This window comes from Paramormyrops kingsleyae, chromosome 15 (genome assembly GCF_048594095.1).
Source record: "Paramormyrops kingsleyae isolate MSU_618 chromosome 15, PKINGS_0.4, whole genome shotgun sequence".
Classification (NCBI taxonomy): Eukaryota; Metazoa; Chordata; class Actinopteri; order Osteoglossiformes; family Mormyridae; genus Paramormyrops; species Paramormyrops kingsleyae.
In genome coordinates this window covers 24,354,271-24,373,765 of record NC_132811.1, presented here as the reverse complement: position 1 = coordinate 24,373,765, position 19,495 = coordinate 24,354,271, and the positions used below count along the sequence as shown (strand labels likewise).

The 19,495-nt window shown below is 48.2% G+C and overlaps 1 protein-coding gene across 1 annotated transcript in view; it reads left to right on the top strand.

The window, feature by feature from the left end:
• agbl4 (AGBL carboxypeptidase 4) overlaps positions 1–19,495 on the top strand; it is a 398,795-nt gene that overhangs the window by 364,437 nt on the left and 14,863 nt on the right. The window contains exons 7-11 of the mRNA XM_023821409.2: positions 3,144–3,233; positions 5,330–5,444; positions 8,514–8,625; positions 14,183–14,335; positions 18,205–18,367. Of these exons, the coding sequence (XP_023677177.1) occupies positions 3,144–3,233; positions 5,330–5,444; positions 8,514–8,625; positions 14,183–14,335; positions 18,205–18,367 (633 nt within the window). The remainder of the gene's footprint in view (positions 1–3,143; positions 3,234–5,329; positions 5,445–8,513; positions 8,626–14,182; positions 14,336–18,204; positions 18,368–19,495) is intronic.

Sequence of the window (19,495 nt, the reverse complement as noted above, 5' to 3'; positions counted from 1 at the left end):
TAAAATGAATTACTGAGCAAATGTAGGGATGTTTCATGCTGTCTTTTAGACACTAAACTAAAATAAAGTGGGCTGAATCACTGATGCAGCAAAAAAAGTGAGTTTAGTCCCCAAAGCACATTTGTCTTGTTTTTAAAAGCTATTTTTTATCTTTTTCCCGTGGTTGTTACTGAGTTCCCTGGACGTCGCAGCCTTCTGGCCTTTCCATTGATATTGAGCGCCACCTGGTGGTGGAAACTGAGCGCTGACATGAAGAACCCAGACTGAGGGGGGTTTCCTGGTGCTGAAGGAGTTGCTGTAGATCTTTACTGTGCTCCAGGCTGCAGCAGAAACAGTGGCGATGAAACAGAGATAAACTGACATGTAAATCCTGCATACCACCGTCTGTCCACTAAGGCTCTTTCTGGGTTTGTGACCCAGGTGAGCGTATATTATGATTGGAGGGTAGAAGCATGGTTTTCTAGGAGGGGGGTCATGCTCAGGCCAAGTCCTGCCCAGCCGTCTTCGTTGTGTGGGCCGGAATCAAGCCGCATCCTGTCATGTGACACAAGGAAGCATGTGGCGTCTGCTTCAGGCACCGCCGGGATCTGCAGCTAATGGAATTCCGCACGCAGGCGGCAGCGAAGGCAGGGATCCGTCTGCAAATCCTGGGGACCGGCTGAGCCGCGTCCCTTTCTGAAGGACAACGGGAAGAAACACACAATCGGGGCAGGGGGAGTCTTTGCTGCTATTTACAGGCCGGACCTCGCGTTGTCAAGTGTTTGTTTTTTGTTTAAAGCCTGAGAAACAGGGCTGGGGGGTGAGGGGAGGGTCCCAATTGCCAATTAGCATTTTCCTGCCTCAGCACAAGCCCAGCCGGGATCAATAGGATATTAAGCTTGTGTACATAGCGCTGAAGTACACCCTCGCTCTGGCTTGTCTGAACCACGGTGCGTGAGGGTAGGTAGAGCTCACCACGTGAAATATTACTGTGGCTTCCACATGGGCCTTTCGGGGGCCATCAGCCCTGTGGTTCGGGTGTCCTTGCCTGACCACGGCTCACTGGGGCCGAGTGTGAGCGGGCAGTTTGCCTTGTTTGGGGTCTTTCGGTTCCCCCCAGGAAAGCAAAACCACGGGTTGGCGAGTAAGAAAAGATTTGCCATGTTAGTATAAATGGCCGTCTCTCATGGAGGAGCTCTGAGGCCGCTCTCCCAGCTGGGGTTGGTCATGAAACAGGGCCATGTGGGGATATACTGGGTGGGGGCGACCAGGCTGCCAAACGGGGGCTTTTATTACAGGGAGTGACAAACAGTCACCTTCTGGCAGGTGCCGGCAAAACCCGAACCCCAGGTAGCATTAGCGGGCGGGTGAATGTGTATGTCACGTCCCTGGTGGTGCCTCTCCGCACTTCGGGAGTGGGGGGGGATCCCTGTCGCCTGTTTTTATCCCCCACTATGAACAGGCTTTTTATTCTGAGCTGGTCCTTACCTCTCTCACAGGTGTTTGATGTTTGATGTTTCAGGCCTCAGTGCCAGAGTGAAGTCGCAGGTCGGCTTTGGTCCTGGTGTCACCCCCCCAGCTCCTGTCATCTTCAGCTGCCCCCCCACCTCTTATTTATTTGTCTGCGGACTCCCTGGTGGTGAGCAGGCAGCATGTTCTTCCCGTTAGTGTCAGGCTAACCACACCAATGTCATTGTGGTGACGACATGCTGGTGGGGGGGGGGGGGGGGCTTCACACCACGCTGCCATTAGGGTTTACAGGGTTGCTCTTGGAGCTATAACCGGCTGTGATGGATGAACTGAGACGTGGTGAATCTTAACAACTGCGCTGGTTCCCACTTTCCTGTGGCTGATAACAAGCTATGCCGGGCGTCTGGCAAAGCTGGAGGGGCTCCAAAGCTCATCACCAGTAGAGTTTGACCATCCAAAGCTCATCACCAGTAAGGTGTGACCATGCAAGGTTCATCACCGGTAGGGTGTGACCATGCAAGGTTCATCACCAGTAGGGTTTGACCATCCAAGGTTCATCACCAGTAGGGTTTGACCATCCAAGGTTCATCACAAATAGAGTTTTACCATGCAAGGTTCATCACCGGTAGGGTGTGACCATCCAATGTTCATCACCAATAGAGTTTGACCATCCAAGGTTCATCACCAATAGAGTTTGACCATCCAATGTTCATCACCAGAGGGTTTGACCATCCAAGACTCATCACCAGTAGAGTTTGACCATCCAAGGTTAATCACCAATAGAGTTTAACCGTCCAAGATTCATCACCAGTAGGGTTTGACCATCCAAGGTTCATCACCAATAGGGTTTGACCATCCAGGGTTCAATAAACCCTTTGTTTGTGCACTGCCATCCTGTGCCTTAGTCATGCCTCGAGTAGGTGCTCAGCACACCACTGAGGTACCCTGAGCAAGGTACCGCCCCCAAGCACTGCTCCCCAGGCACTGAATTAGCTGCCCCCTGCTATGTCACAATGTCACATATGGGTTAAATTCAGAGAACACATTTCGTTGTTGTGCACTGTGTGCTGTGGTGTGTCAACAATGACCACTGATCACCAAATTCTAAATTCTAATTCTAACTCACCACAGCATAATGCCAGTGTAACCAGTCACCATGCTCTCTTTGCCTTGTGTTTTAAAGTGTTCTTCCCATGAATGACACCTCTTTTTTCTTGTCTGCATTTATTGACAGTAATTTCCTTGTTAGGGAGTCTTAATATCTAATCCTCTAAATGCAGGTATGGAAAGATGGCTGTTTGGGACCTACTGGTGGTTATTCTGCATCGGCCACTTTAAGGGGGCGTTTTACACCATAACAAGTTTCCTTTGCCGTTCCTTTCAGTATAAAACAGATAGAAAAGCAGAATCAATTCTATCTGCTTCGAGCCATTGTGCAATCAATATCTTGCCATAAACCGTAATTGAGTGATCTAAAGTTGCTGTTATTTATGGAGAGATTTTGCCCTTTCGTTCTCCACAGAAATGAGAGCCTTCCTTTGCATGATGTCTTTGCCCGTAAGGGCTCGCCTTACCTCGCCTCTGTGTTAGGTTTGCGGCATGTCACTTTGCCTGACCTCTCTGGCTAAACCATGTATCTCAAACTCCCATAGCTGATGGCCCTAACCTATGTCTCTGTCCCTCCCCCCCCCCAGTACATCTAAAACCAGGGAAGGAGAAAAAGGTGGTTTTCCTCACGGCCCGTGTGCATCCGGGGGAGTCTCCCGCCTCTTTCATCTGCCAAGGTAAGGTGACGCAAGGGATGGTGACGGGAGAGATGGTGGAAGGGAGAGACGGTGAAGGGAGGGACGGTGATGGGAGAGATAGTGACAGGAGGGACGGTGACGGGAGAGACTATGATGGGAGGGACGGTGACAGGAGGGACGGCGATGGAAGAGAAGGTGACGGGAGAGACGGTGACGGGAGGGACGGTGGTGGGAGGGACGGTGACAGGAGGGACGGCGGTGGAAGAGAAGGTGACGGGAGAGACGGTGACGGGTTGGGACAGTGACAGGAGAAAAAGTTACGGGAGAGACGGTGACGAGAGAGAAGGTGACAAATAAAGGTGACAGGAGAAAAAGTGATGGAAGAGACGGTGACGGGAGAGACGGTGGAAGGGATTGTGACAGGGGAGATGGTGACAGACCCCCTCATCATCCCCACTCCTCCTCCCTTGCCCAGATAACAGTGCTCATGTTTTGACAGCAGTTTAACAAGAGCCATTATCTCGATACTGGGGTGCCTGCATATCATGTCAAAATAATAGCAATTTAATCTCTTTAAGAGTAACATTACTCAAGCAGAGAATGTCACAAATTTGAGGGGCTTTTATTTCCTCTGTTCAGTAGAGGGGCGCTAGTTATAGAGAGACACGAAACAGCTTCACTGATACTGCGGCGCTTGAGGCATCAGAACGTACACTTCCATATCTAGCCCAGGTGTCCTGCAGGAGGCGTTATCTAAAACTGTTCTGGGCAGTTCCCGTAGAAGTTTGGTAGCTCACATTGGGGAGGATTTCAGAAGCATAGTTGTCATAGGCTCACACTGACCCTGTACGCTGCATGCTATACGGAAACATGGATTGATGCTGGTTTGTCACGTGTCTCAATCCAGACTTTTTCTGAGCCTCATTGCAGCATGACGCTTAGAGCACATTTGTGTCTCAGAAGCTGTCCTCCTGGATTGGCATTATGCTGTGGTGAGTTAGAAATGTGTCTCTTTGGTACAAAGTCAAAGAAACACAAACCTCCAAAATGATCCACTTTTGATTTAGTTTATAGCTAAAAGAGTAACGTGTGTTAAGCAAAAAAAATTCTCCGAATGTGAATGTTATGGCCTTGTCATGTAACCCGTTTTAACCCACAGAGGTAAAGGTCACACCTATATAGAAATGTGTCCTATCCTTGGGATTCACATGAGCTTTATTTAGCGTTTAGCATTTGAGCCACGGAAATGAGTGTCACTGTGGCCGCCGCATGCAGACTGCCAGCGACACGGCCGCCCCAAAAGCTGCCGGACCCTCCACACCAGCCAAGTGCTCCACGCTGACCGCTTCCTCCACGCTGACCTCTTCCCCAACGCCAGTCGTTTCCCCCTCGCCGGCCGGGTCCTCCTTCACTTGTTCTCGGCAAGTCGCAAGGAGAAGCCAATGGCACAGCTGAGGCCCGAAGCAGAAAATCCTCTGTCCGGGCAGAGGACCAAGCGAGGGGGGTCAGCGTGGGGCACTGGCTGCCCTCAGGGCCCCGGGGCCAATGTGACTTTCAGCTCTGTACTGGCCCCACAAACACAGATGGGCACGGTCAGCCCAGGAAGCCGCCTGCTCTCACACTGCTCCAGCCTGCCGTTGCCCCCGCCGCCTTGACTCTATTAAAGGGCTCGTTATGCCTCCATTAGTGGTAATGATAGGATGAGAAGAGAGGGAGGGGGAGAGAGTGCAATGGGGGGGGGGGGGGGGCGTGCTGCCCTCTCTTTCTGTTCTGATATTCATCCTCCTTCAGTGTGTGATACAAACAGCCAGGATGTGCCCCCCCACCCCCATCCCTTTCTCTCTCAGGCGGGTAACTCATCTCTTTCATGGTAATCAACCATATACTGCTGGCTTGTTTTATCCAATTGCCTGTTCAAGTCTGTTTACATCATGTGCAGACTGCTCTCTTATATTGCCCCTTTTATCATTTACTCGTGTTGCTTTTGTGGGCTTAGATCTCTTTTGTTTTTCTTAAGCAAAGTAACCACGCCCCGATAAGCGCTGCACATCTGACATAGTGTCACAGTGTGATTCGCCCCGGCGAACATGATCACCTGGCCCAGTGTCACACCGCACATGCTCGTCTTCCTCTAGGCGTCATCGACTTCCTCGTCAGCCAGCACCCAGTGGCACGAGTCCTGCGTGATCATGTGGTCTTCAAGATCGTGCCCATGCTGAACCCTGATGGTGTCTACTTGGGAAACTACCGGTAAAGTCCTCCACTCACAACCTCGACCACATCCTTCCTTGTTCTTCCTTGATTGTAGTCATACTTTCATATTCTGTATCATGTTCATACGTGATATATTATCTGAAGCAGCAGTTTCACCTACAAACTCAGGTTTGGAACCAACCAACCATCTTCTGCTGATCAGAGCCTGTAACCTATCTTTGGCACAGGGAGATCAGGCAGCACTAAGGGAGTAATGTGGGAGCACAACACTAGGGGGCACTGTGGTGGGAAGGTGATATACATATACCGAGGGAGTGGTTTGGTGCTTACAAATTAAAGAGTCTATAGGCCAGTCTCCAGAGAAACCAGCGAATCAGAGCAGAGAATCAAAATACCAACCCTTGAGGTGAGAAGCAACAGCATAACCCTCTGAGCCACTGTGCCACCTTTTCATAACCAATGTTCACAATGTTCAGAACCAATTACGGCCAAGTTAACACATTAAGCTAATAAAATCACATTTGTGTGGTGCTGTGAGCATGTAGGTTGTAATAACGTCTAAAAGCTATATGTTCATTTGTCCAAAGATTTGCATATCATTACATTCAGTAAAGGTAAATATAGTCAAATAATTAAACGGTGAGCATATAAAGACAGAAATAGGTCTGAATGCTACCTGGTAACATAAACCGACTGAACGAGTCTTATGGCGATGTGCACCAATCGGAGCTTAACTAGAGTGCATCTCAGATCTGTGGCCAGTACCCGTGTTTAATCAGGCTGTAGTTTAAAGCCGGCTGTGTACAAACCTCAGAAGCCCAGTGACGGCTTTGGACGGAGGCTGGTCACTTGAATGTCAAACGTGAGGTCTGAAGCTCACTAGCAACAAAGCTGACACCGCAGCTGAAGCGCGGTCTGCCCTCAGCCTGCTATACCAAGTTACTCATAATGGTGGCTAACTCACCCATCTGCTGCAGATATTTTATAAGAATGAATGTAATCAGCGTTAATGCCTGAGACACTTAATGACCCAGTGGCAACAAAGCAATGGAGCTAGATGGCAGAATTCAGGTTTTATTTTTAATAACAGTAGTAGCATTTCACAGGGAGCCCGTTTCTGTGATTTACTTCCAATCCCGAAAAAACTCTGCTCTGTGGGCTCTTCCAGAGGGCGCAGTGAGTCTGCTGAGGACTGGTTATTCTCAATTTTTTCCTGAAAATTTGTCTGGATGTAAGTTTTTATTTTCTAGCTCGCCCCATTATGTCAAAAATAGCTCTTTTTAATGCACATTTTGACATAGCTGCATTCAAGAATAAAAAAAGAATGAAGCAGTTTGATCTGTATGAAAATAAGTGCCTCTAGCGGGCGGGAGGACATTAATTGCACTGATTTAGAAAAAGAGTAAAGAAAAATAGCTGTAATTATCTATGCGGAAACACTTTAACTCATCTGAAGATTTATAGCTAAGCAGGACCAAATGTTATAGATTTGAATTAAGTTGCGGGGGATTAAAAGGGAAGCAGTCAATAGGGTCTCAGCCCCCTCATTTCCTCCCCCTCCCTTTATTTCCAAACATTAGCCCTTAGATTAAAAAACGCTAGCGCTCCACTTTCTAACTTTTTTCGCGGTAATGTTCGCCTGGAGAGCCCAGGGCCCATGCAGATGTTTCTCTGGTTTTGCTCCCCGTCGGCTGTGGAGGACACATCCTCCCCGTTTTTTGTCATGTTTTCATGTGACAGTTTTTTTTTTCCATTTTCTCTTTTTTTTTTGTTTGTTAACTGTCTCTGTGCCCAGTTGGCCAGCCTCCCCACACATTTTCACGTCATTTGGCAGGGCTGCAGTTTGTGGTCTGTGGGTGTCATTTCTACCTCCTGCTTTATGATTGATTTTACAGAACGGCACAGACCCAAGGAGATGCATAAGCGTCTATCAAACGGTGTTTGCTGCTGCCATCTAGTGTTGGCTCTTCTGTATTACACCTTTTTGTCCGGAGAGCTGTCCTCAACGTGACCTAGATGGAAGTTCAAAAATATTTACAGCTTTATCAAATGTCGAAAATGTCTGGATCTAGATGAGCAGGGCTGAACTCCTTTTGAAAACACATGTGCTGATATGCCTTTCCAGCACGTTAGCAATTGACTGCGTGAAACACGAATGTGAGGAAGCGAATTGGTCATGGCTGACCACAGATCAACGTCTGCAGCCGTCGATACCTGCAGCCTCGCCACTCCCTGGTACTCATGGCAGTGCCATGTATGGGCTCCTGCTTTGTTTTATTGAATTCATACCTGCTGACATCAGGGCACCTTGATGCTATGAACTGATTATCTGTGTGGAAATAATCTAGTCACTCCCAGTTGTACCACAGCGACTCCCTGAAATGAACTGGCCAATTTAAAAAGGCCAAAAACCTTCTTTCTGTGTCTTACATATACAAATATATCGATATCAATAGCATGATTTTTAAATCCCCTGAGCTGGTTACCTACAATATTTTATATCCATTACAGCAAAAAAACATGGACGACACTCATAAGTAGATATAGGATTAGAGGTTTCTGATATTGCACGGGACGTTTTAATAGTTCTGGTTTTAAATGTCCTGGAACATAAAAATATATGGAAGCTAGGAAGAACATTAAGGGTTATTTACATAGTCATGTGTCAAGTTCGGTGAAAGGCGTAAATTAGTCATGAAAAGCTGAAATGTGAGCGGAGAGAGATGTGATATAAAAAAGTCTGTCTTTAGGGGACAGGAGAAGGTTATAAAAGACTGAGCTGGAAATTCAGTCCACCGCCGGGGAGCTAGAGATTAGAAAGATTGAAATTTATAGATGTAGGAACAGAAAGATTGAAGAGATAGTCTGTCGGCAGAAGATGGTCTTGGGAGACAAGGCTGGAAGAAATAATGCAGTATATTGGGGGGAGAGTGACGGGGGGGTCACCGGGGGAGTCAGCAGGCAGGGGGCTAAGGACACTCAATGTGCAGCTGGCTAGAGGAACACAGGGGCTGCAGGGGTAAATCTAGGGGAATTAGTAGGAGATGCGTTGGACAAGGGAGGAAATGGCAACTAAATGACTGAAGGGCTTCTCTGTCTTCCAAGGTGCTCCTTGATGGGGTTCGATCTCAACCGGCACTGGCAGGAGCCCTCCCCATGGGCACACCCCACCCTGCACGCAGTCAAGCAGCTCATCCTCCACATGAACCAGGAGCCTGTGAGTTTCCGGCCAGCCCAATGCACGCGGATGCGCTTTAAAGACTCTTATTTTCTGCTACTGCTTATCTGCTCTTATTTGTAAGATTCAGATGCATGTGACTGTTCCCGGGCCAGTCAGGAGGCAGAGAGAAGCTGACATTACTCTCAGTTTCACAGTCAGAAATACTGAATAAGATCTTAATTATGATTGGACGAGGGGTCCAGGGCCTGACCTCTTCCTCATGGGTCCAGATACCCTAACAGATTAAGCTTTTTCATTGGGTGGAATGTCTGTAATGGTGTCCTTCAGTCTACTCAACACCACTAACAGGATGCTTAGCTGTGATACGTTAAATGCATTTCCACTGGAATTCTGCTTGCAACGGAATGGCCCAAAAGTAACCATCATCACAGATGTGTTCCTACTATGCAAAGAGTAACCGATCAAAAGCTAAAGAAAACAGACAAACAACAAACCAATTTGAAAAAAAATATATTGATGAGCTATCAATATTATCTGCATGACTACATGGCTACCGGGGGACTCCGTACTCAAGTAAGTGACTGGCAGTTCCAAATGTGAACTGCAGCGCCCTCCTTGCACGGGAGGGTAACTACATCACCCAGCTGTATACACATTTCAAATCTGTCCTGCTGGAGCTGGGAGGGAGAAAAAATGTGGACCAGCTGGGGGACCCTGAGGACCAGTTTGGGAATCACTGATCTACAGGAAAGACCTGAGTCTGCTCTGTAGTGAGAGTCGGGGTCTGTGTATCTTTGGGGTTGGTGTCTCTCTGTTTTACCTACATTGTTTTTCTTCTTCACAGAGATGTTCTTGCCGTCTTGTTAATTGAATGTAGAAACACAGGTTGCAGGATTACTGAAGGTCAGAGCCCATTGTGGGAGGTGCCAGGCCTTTGCTGTACGCTGAGATCCTGATAAGACCCGGGCTGCTTGGCTCCTCGCACAGGGGGATCCAGCCCCTGGCTTAACCTTCAGCTGCGGCCTGGGCATGCTGATCGATGAGCTCAGTCATGGCAGACTGATCTGCCGGGTCCCTGCGGCTCCCACACAAGTGCGCGCACACACACACACACACACACAGGCATACATACACACACATATATACACGCACACACATACACAGACAAATACACACAGACATAAACACAAGTACATGCACATACATATACACACAGAAAGACACATATAGTCACATAGACACACAGATACACAAAGACAGATACACACACACCCCTGCTTTTACTTTCCCACACATCCCCTTCCTTGAGCCTCAGTAGGGACTGATAGGACATGCTGAGGCGAACAGACAGCAGGGCACCTATGATACGCACCGCAGGCCTGTCATCAGGAGCGTGTGACGCACATGTGAGGGGTCCTCACCTGAATTTGCCGTAGGGTGGGGGGAGCATTCAGTCCAGGTTCCCCCTGAGCGCCTAACAGACCAGTTTTGCTGCAGAGAGATGGGAGAACATGCAGGAATCCAGCCAGCCGTGGTACCTTTGTGTAGCGCCTTGAGTTATGGGCCACCACGACTGTGGGATATAGTCCATTTGGCTCCAGAGTGGTGAGAGAATGTTTATCGCATTAAATCCCATTGAAAGAGTGTAACCATGACCTTCTCACATTCTGTCAGAAGTGACTGTTCCTTCTTATGACATCCAACCTGGGGGACCGACTGCTTCAGCAGTACATATATTACTCAGATTGGCCATTTATATTACCATCAAATATCACTCTAAAGGTATTCCCTCTGAGTGTATTTTTACTTTCTCAGTTCTTAGGTAACCCAGAAATGAATCACTACTTTTTTCCACACATCTTCATCTTTTAAAAGTAATCCACTTATTGGTCCACTCAAAAAGAAGATATCTGTTGCTTTTTTTGCCCATGAAATACAAGTAAGAACTGTTTTTAAAGCCTTTGAATAAAAAGGAAAAGGGTGAATAGCATTCATTTTTCTCTTTGTAAGAGAAATGATGAAATCGTGGCAAGTGCAGTAATTAAAAGCATTTAACTGAAGAGTGTGAGGTGGTAATCGTGCCAGTCATTTTGACTCAGTCACATGCCTGTATTCCCTCCAACTGGATTCTAGCTAATCTCCTCGGACACGGTGCACAGATAAGGTGGTGCTGAAGGGCTCCCGCCATGTGGTTCTGACCCGCGCTCGTGCCCTCGGTCCACTTCATTTCCTCCAATCCTGAGGGGTGCATGCTGGGGCTGGAGCTACTGGCACGTTAGCATGTAATGAGGCTACCCGTATTCCATATTAAAATTGTGTTTTAATGAGAATATTAACAATATTCCAGTGAAAATTTCACTGCATGGAGTCTGTGCGCCTACCAATGTACCACAGAATGATTCTACCTTTGTGCTTTCTGCATTATTCCTTGAATTGTTTATATTGTGAGATTTATCAGGCCGCTCGGTTCGATTTCACAGGATTTCACCCAGTACTCTTGTCACACCCAATTTTCTGACTCTGCAGCAATCGGCCCAATTGAATGGAAGACATTAAACCCAGAGTGGGTTTCAGAAAACAAAAACAAAGATATGTCTTTTTAAATGCAAAAGTGAGCACAGAGGGGGAAATAACGTCAATAAACGAGTGAAAATAATGTCTCTCGGTAGCACTGTGGCTTGGCAGTGTTTGTTTAACATAGGAAAAAAGCAATAATGAAAAAGAAATAAATGGATCCGTCTTGCAGCTTAAGTGATGCTTTTCCACTCCATTTATCAAAGGAAAAGAAGAATTGTTTTTGATTGGCTGATTACTAGTAACATTCATCATGCCCACCAATCTGACAGCGCCATTTTGGATAATTTGTTAAAGATGACAAAGGGGGCGCCGTTGCCATAGTTCATTTCTGACCTTTTTAATATTAGAAAATTAATTTTCCATCTGAAACAAATGTATTAGGTTCTGTCAGGTAGACTAGATGAATTTTGCTCCACCCTGCTTCCTTTAATATCCCCCCCCCCCAACACACACACTGCCCTGCTGGCCTGTGGATTTCTGTCTGCAGTCCTCTGAATTTGGAAATGCGCCCTACGTCTGTCTTTCCGAATGTCCTCTGCTGTCATCGTCTTTTCACGTTTTGGAGACCCATAGATTTATGGCCTTCCCAAAACCACCCCCCCCCAGCCTATCATCTACCGTTTCACATGGTAATACCTCACCTGTGCAGTGGTGGTGCTGGAGAACCCTTCGTTCCGTGGCCTCTGTCATACCCAGGAGCATGGGTCAGCTGACATAGGTCAGTTGACAGTCAGAGACAGCAGTAGACCATTACCTCCTTGCTTGTGAGTAGAAAACAAGTAGCTCCATACTGCCATCTATCTTTGTATCTTGGTTTTACGGCTCTGCGGTCCGTAGATAACAGCGGCCTGTGCCGCTGTGTGTCATTTTAGGACTGACGTTCAGATCTTATTTAAAGTTCGCACAGCTGAGGACATAGATGATGTATGTATACATTTTTATAATTTTATCTTTTCCTGTCATAATTCCACTATTTTGTATATCCTGACCTTCAGTACAAAGCCTTGAAGGTTATTTCCATTCAGCCAAAAGAAGACATTAAATTCTTCGTTATAAATTAATTGCAAAACTAATCATTATTATTGTTATTTAAATTCCTTTAGCCAATCACGCAAAGACTGAATCGGAAGGGTGGTCGATAATCCCGCTAATATCAGTACCATTAAGCTCGGTATAAGATAAGGAAATGTCTTACCGTCCTAAAAGCTTGGGACTAATGAATTCACCTTCGATAAGCCTGTAACAGACAGAAAGGCTTTGACCTTCCACTTCCAAGTAAACTGCTCAAAACAGCAGGCTGAGGGGAGGACGGAATTGTTTGTGGGGAATAAAATCGCTCAGTTTGTTGTTTTTTTTATGTGATGGACAAAGAGGTCGGTTGCTCTGCGCCAGAGGCATGAGGCATTGTGAGATGTCTTCCCTCTTTGGAAATAGCATTAGCGCTTCACAGATACAGCCTTTTCCCAGATGATTCCCACATGCATGTATGCTGTTTGCGCTGTCAATGTGCTTCCAGCAGGAGGTGCTAGCCAACACTTTTGTCAGAGTGTCCCCCTGGATTTTGGGCCAGAGCAGGGCAGACTGGGCCTGGACTGGCCAGGTTTGTCCTCTTCAGTTGTCCAGCACTCATGGGGGGAGGGGGTAGCGGCTAGGAAGGTCCACAGTATGGGCACCACTCACTTTGGTGGCATCCCAAGCCAGATCATGTGCTTGTTTTTTTTACCAGCTCTGAATGAGCACAGCTATGTTAAGGATTACGCCACCTGGTGGATGTTTATTCTGGGTTGTAAATTACAAGGGCAAATTTATACAGCAGCGTCACCAAAGGCTGGCTCTGTGTCCCAGCTCTGTGTTGCACTCTTATCGGCAGAGCTTTTCCCGCCATTAAAGCCCGGTGCTCCGGCACGCGGCCGACAGAGCCGCCCTAATGGCGCATGCCCCCCCACGGGCTCCATCCATCACACTGCCAGTGCGCTCCTGGCCCGCTCACAGACGCCGTATTTCACAGGCTGCCATCACTGGGCTGACAGTACGCTGCTTGCCAGGAAATTGCTTTGGCTGTGAGCAGAATTTCAATCCCCCCCCTCCCCCATCCTCTGTACAGCAGCCCCGCGCCCACCCATCTCCCCTCCACCCACTCCTGCCTGGTGACCCCCGGGGCGCTGAGGTGTACAACAGAATGTGCAATGAGAGGCAGCAGGTGGAGGGCCAGGGACACGGGGGGGGTGAGGTGGGCGATATGGGGTGGTTAGGGTTAGGGGTACGGGAGGGCAGGGCAGTATCATGGGGGGGGTTAGGGTTAATGACATGAGGGGGAGAGTCAGTGACATGGGGAGGTTCAGGTTAGGGATAAGGGGGGGCAGGGCAGTAACATGGGGGGGTTAGAGACACTGGGAAGGATAACGTGGGGGGGGGGGGGTTAGGGAAGGAGCCTTGAAGGAGCTGGAGCACAGAGGATGGGGGGTGGTTTCTGGAAAGTTCCAAGCACAAGCCGTCCAACCAGTCACATGTCACATAGCTGCTGACGTCAACGGCCCTCAATGCACCGCCGGAATCTCGCCTCCAGGCTGGGCTTTGGAGCGCCCTCTGGGGTCTGCAAACAGGTGAAGGCTTGCCCCTCAAGGAGCTCTCTCCTGGCATTGAATAGCAGAGGGATTTCCAGTTCGACACCCTACGTCACCTACTCCCCCCCCCCCCCCCCGCACTCTCAGGCTCACTGTGGGGCGTTTCCCTTGTGGGTGATCCCGGCTCCTGCTGTCCACTTGGCTCGTGGTCTGCAAGGTTGGTAGGCTGCCATCGCAGGTCCTTCCTCTAGCCCAGCTTGGGTGTGGCCTTAATGTGACTGCTTACATAACACCATGGCCCTAAAGACGGCCCTGGGGGCGAGAGGGGCACCGGAGGGGCATAGCTGGAGGTCGCAGGACACCCTTTAAGCACTGTGGTCTCACGACGTGGCGTCTGTCTCTGATCCCTAAGACCTCATTGCGCATTCCATGTCTGTGTTTGCCCCCCCCAGAAGGTGAGCCTGGAATTCTACATCGACGTGCATGCCCACTCCACCATGATGAACGGCTTCATGTACGGCAACGTGTTTGAGGACGAGGAGCGTGTCCAGCGCCAGGCCGTCTTCCCACGCCTGCTCTGCCAAAACGCGCCTGACTTCTCCCTGGTGAGCACCAGACACCCCTCAGTTTCAGCCCCCACAAGGAAGCGTTTACCATAGTACTTGTAACTGTGAACTGCGAACAGAGCAGGATTAGGGTAAATACATTTTTATAGCTTTCCAGAAATCCTAATTTGTATGTTATTATTCTGTGTTAAACACAGAAATAGTCAGTATTAGGGCGCGGCTAACATTTGCTAATCGCTTAATCTCCATTATTTTGGAGCAGGCTAATAATAACAGAGTTTGGGAAATAAACATTGTGTCATCAACACCAGACAACTTTCCGGTTGTAGGTTAGCTGTCAATCTGTAAAAACGTTCACCAGCGTAAGCTTCCCATGCTGCTTCTCCGCCCTGCACTTCACGGGCTGCCTCTTTGTGACCGGAAGTATCAGACGCCTCGTCCCCGTCGATGTTCCCGTCTTTCTGAAAAGTCTGCGAGTGAGAGCGAGTCCCGGGTGCCGAGGAGTTAAGCTGAAGTTCTGGCAATCTGTCACCTAGCAGGGAGCCACGTCTCCCTGTTCGGGCAGGAGGGGAAGGTTACCGTGTGACGGGGACAGCGTGGTCGCTTCCTCCTTCTGCCTCGTCTCCGGGCGGGGCGGCAGAGCGTGGGCTGGGCTGGGGAGGCACTCGGCTGCTTTTCATTACTGTAAGTGCAGCCGCAGGACCCATAACAGTTGCGAATGCGCCCATCCGCCTGTCAGAAGGCCGTTGTGGCCTGACCGATGGGCCCAGCGCTGATCCGCAGCTGAGCAGTACGCTGGACACCCCATGGAGGGTGAGGGGACCCTGAGGCTCAGCCCACTCTATCTGCGGGCAAGGGTCTGCACACAGGCTCCTGACCCACGTAAAGCACGCCTCTCTCGCTGTGCTTCGCTCACCCGCAGAAGGAGCTTCCTTATTTGGTGTGCTCTGTCAACTTACATCTACACTACATTGTTTTTATTACCGCAGTGTGCAGCCTACAAGGAAATGTAACATTTCAATGAAATCGTGGCTCATTTATAAATTTTCTACAAATTAAAATTCAGATTCGGTTGAGTTCTTTATTTTACAGCAAAGTGTATCACAGCTTACTCTGAGTCTCTTCATATATAAAGGTGCATTAATAGTGGGGCAGAAATCACAGCTTGGGTGGGCCAACAGAGACTTAGATGGGCCAGTCCCATAACGATTCACTTTGACTGAAGTTATTTGGTGACAAAATCACACTACAGACACGTAACATTACTAAGACCAAATGAACAAAGAGGGAAAAAAAATCATTTTGCCCCGCTAACCACACACGCGCATACTGTACCTGTCGGAGACCAGGACCACCCGCGCCCGTGCAGGGGAGATTGCACACTTCATCTCAAAAAAGGCAGGAAAAATAGCACATTAGCACAGATGCTGGTCTGAATGTCCCATTATCACTCACTTTATTTTGCTGTCCTCAGCCAGGGTAAAGGAGGACGACTCACTTCCTTTGGAGTCTATCAACAAAGACAGTGACATTAATGACGGGCAGAAACCAACGCCGCAAACGAGCGGCGACCCGTGATGGCGGGAGGAGACGGCCTTGTGAAGCCAGATCCTCTCGGTTCCATGCCTGGAAGGCCATTCCCATCACAGTGCATCACATAAACTTTATTGATCCCAGGGGCAAATTCTCGTGCACATAGCAGCAGAGCAGAAATGAACAGATGCAAAACAGACAAGGTGTGAAGATGGTACACATAGTTCAAACAAGTAAACATAGTGCAAACAAATTTTAAAGTACACGGTGCACAAACAGAATCTTAACGAATGTCATGGAAATAAATAAATATTAGCATCAGAGATCCCCGCGGTCAGACGCTGCCAGCAGGGGTCTCTCCCCTCATTGGCTGGCTTTGCTGTATGTTCGCCGCTGGAGTTGCGCTGCAGTGATGGGAATTGAGAGGATGTGGGGAAGTACGGCACTCAGGATGAGGGATTAAGCTTGACTCGCAATTTTGGCACAGTCTGTAAACTTCATAACAGTATGCAGAGGAAGCCAATGTCCTTGTTCCTCTCCTCGTTTTAAAAGTTTGTGGTCCCCCAAAACTTCCTTTCTTTTTCATGTAATAGCCAGCTTCTCATCAAAAATAACCTTCGGCATTCAGAGAGTGTGACATTTCGCAGTGGTAGCCATTGCACGTGGACAGGAGTGTAACCTTTTCTGAGCGGTGACACACTTGCACCCTCACACTCTGTTACATCACGCGTAGCCAGTTACTCTGATGCTTGTCGCAGATCAGCGATGGGATTTTTGTGGGTCTGATGGGCAAAAGGCCGACCTTTAATAACTGGGTGACGTGTGTGAATAAGGAATGGCTGCAGTGTTAGTGTGTTACAACACCGTGACAGGGGGGGCACTGGCCTCTGGGATATGGCCCTCTGCCTGTCTCTCAGTCTGTAATTCTACCTGCCTACCTGTCTCCATGTCTCTCTGCCTGCCTGTCTGTCTGCCCATTTGTGTATGTCTGTCTCTTTATCTCTCTCTCTATGTGTTTTATTCCCTGCCTGTGTGTCTGCCTGCATATCTGTCTCTCTGCCCATCTGTGTATGCCTGTCTCTCAGTCTCAATCTCCCTCTGCCTGTTTATTTCCCTGCCTGTCTTTCAGCCTATCTGTCTGTCTGTCTTTGTATCTGTCTCAGTCTCTTTCTCTATCTCTGCCTGATTATTTCCCTGTCTGTCTGTCTGCCTGCATGTCTGTTACCATATATGTGTATGTACCTGTCTGCATGTCTGTCTGCTGGCCTGTATGTCGGTTTATTTCCCTGTCTGTCTGTCTGTCTGTCTGTCTGTCTGTGTGCTCAATTGTGTTTCTCAGTCACTTTATTTCTCTGTACCTTTTTGTCTGTTTGTCTGTCTGTTGGTGTGCCTGTGTTTCTTCCTGTCTGCCTGCCTGCATCTCTGTTGACTTATCATTCTGTCTGCCTGTCTGTCTACCTGTCTATGTATCTGTCTCAGTCTGTTTATATCTCTCTGTCTGTTTATTATCCCATCTGTCTTTCTGTCTGTCTGTCTGTCTGTCTGTCTGTCTGTCTGCATGTCTGTCCATCAGCCTATCTGTCTGTTTATTTCCCTGTCTGCCTGTCTATCTGTGGGCTTATTTGTGTTTCTGTCTCAGTCCCTTTATCTCTCTCTACCTGTTTATTACCCTGTCTTCCTGTCTGTCTCTGTGCCTGTTTGCCTGTCTGTCTCTGTCTGCCTGCCTGCATGTCTGTCAGTCTGTCCATGTCCCGTCTGTCTGTCTATATGCCTGTCTACATATCTGTCTGTCTCTTTATCTCTCTTTCCCTGTGTATTTCCCTGTTTGCCTGTCTGCCTGCCGATCTGTTCATCTCGCTCTCTGTTTCCCTCTGTTTCACTCTGTCTGTATGTCTCAGTTTCTGTCTCTCTCTTTGCCTCTATTATCTCTGTTTATGTGTCTCTCTGTTTCAATTTTTCTATCTCTCTCTTTGTCTCTAAGTTTGTCTACCTCTTTCTCTGTCTTTGTCCAAAGTGAAATAGAGCAGTTTGCAATGTTTCTTTTATTTATATGGTGTCCGTGCATTCGCGTGCATGTGTGTGACACTGTGGTGGAACAGTAAATTCTCACCTGTTGGTGTGAAATACCTTTCTGACTATAAGCCACTGAAAAATTGCCTCCCTGTCTTACACTGTAGGATCGGCTTGGTTTTTGGGATAAATGTTTTTAGGTGCGGTGCACGTTTAGCTCTTCGTTTTGGATTTTAAGCCCGTTTCTCCCAGTCACTGGGCTGCCACACAGACAGCTCCCCAGTGCTGGGTCTCACTCCCCCCTGCCATGGACGCACACTCAGATCTCTCCCTCCTAATGCTGCTCTGCACTCTGCTCTCTCCAGTCCAGCACGTCCTTCAACCGTGACGTGGTCAAGGCCGGCACAGGCCGGCGCTTCCTGGGGGGGCTTCTGGACGACATGTCCTACTGCTACACGCTGGAGGTCTCCTTCTACAGCTACTTGGCTGCAGGCAGTGCGGGGCCTGTCCCCTACACAGAGGATTCCTGTATCCTTTCTCTACTTATCACTCCCCCCATCTGCTGAAGGGGAGCAGGTTCATTAGGTTAATGTTGTGGTAAAACTAGTTTTACATATTCAATAACATACAGCTCAGTTTATATTTTACTATATAGATTATTGGTTATCTCTTCCACCCCAAAGGCATGTCATTTAGGCAAAATGCTGTCCCTGTTGTGTGTGTATGCGTGTGTGTGTGTGTGTGTATGTGTGTATGTGTGTGTGTCATGTATATATTACATTGAGGGATCAAATGTCCCCATAATGTGATGATAACCTGTTATTTTTTATATTTTTTGGTTCCCATAAGGGGAAACTCAATTTTATAAAAAATCTGTGACTTCAATCAAAAAACTAAAAATGCCAAAAGATTTGTATTTTGTTTGATTACTTATGGATACTTTTATGGCTGGGTAGGGCTTAAGGTCGTCATGTTGGGATTAGGGGTACGGACTGGCATCCCATCCATTGTGTCCCCTGACTTGTGCCCTAGGCATCCTGGGAAAGGCTCCAGGCTCCTCATGCCCCTGCGTTAGATAAGTGGTATTGAAGGTGGAAGATGCACTGATTGGCTTCTCTCAGAAACATCAGAGATTTTCCTTTGAGGCTCTAGGACTCCAATCTGGCAGGTTCCACTGATGCACAGAAATCAGGCTTTACAACAGGATCTAACTGAGCATTTAATGAAGTGAATTAAGTGGTTCTACATGGGAAGGAAACCCTGGAGCTGGATGAATGTATGGATGGATGGACTGTCTGATCAACAGGATGGTTCCCGATTGTGAATCCAGTCACGATGAACAGATGTATGGATAAATGATGATGAACAGGTTGTTGATAAATGCTATGAAATTGTGAACAGTGAGTTCCAGAAGCATTCTATTTCAGTGGTTTTTAAAAAAGTATGTATTGCTGACCGTGCGCAGTGATGCAGTGCTTCATGCATGCAGGTGTAGAGCACCCTCACTGCAGACCGCATCTACTAGCTGCATGTTGGGAAGGTGTTCCTTGGCCGGCCCGCCTGCCTGCCGCTTTCTTAATTGCGTCAAGCTCCCTGACCCTCCATCACTGCCGCAGTGCCAGCTGTCGAATGCAGTGGTGGCAGCCGGCAAACGAG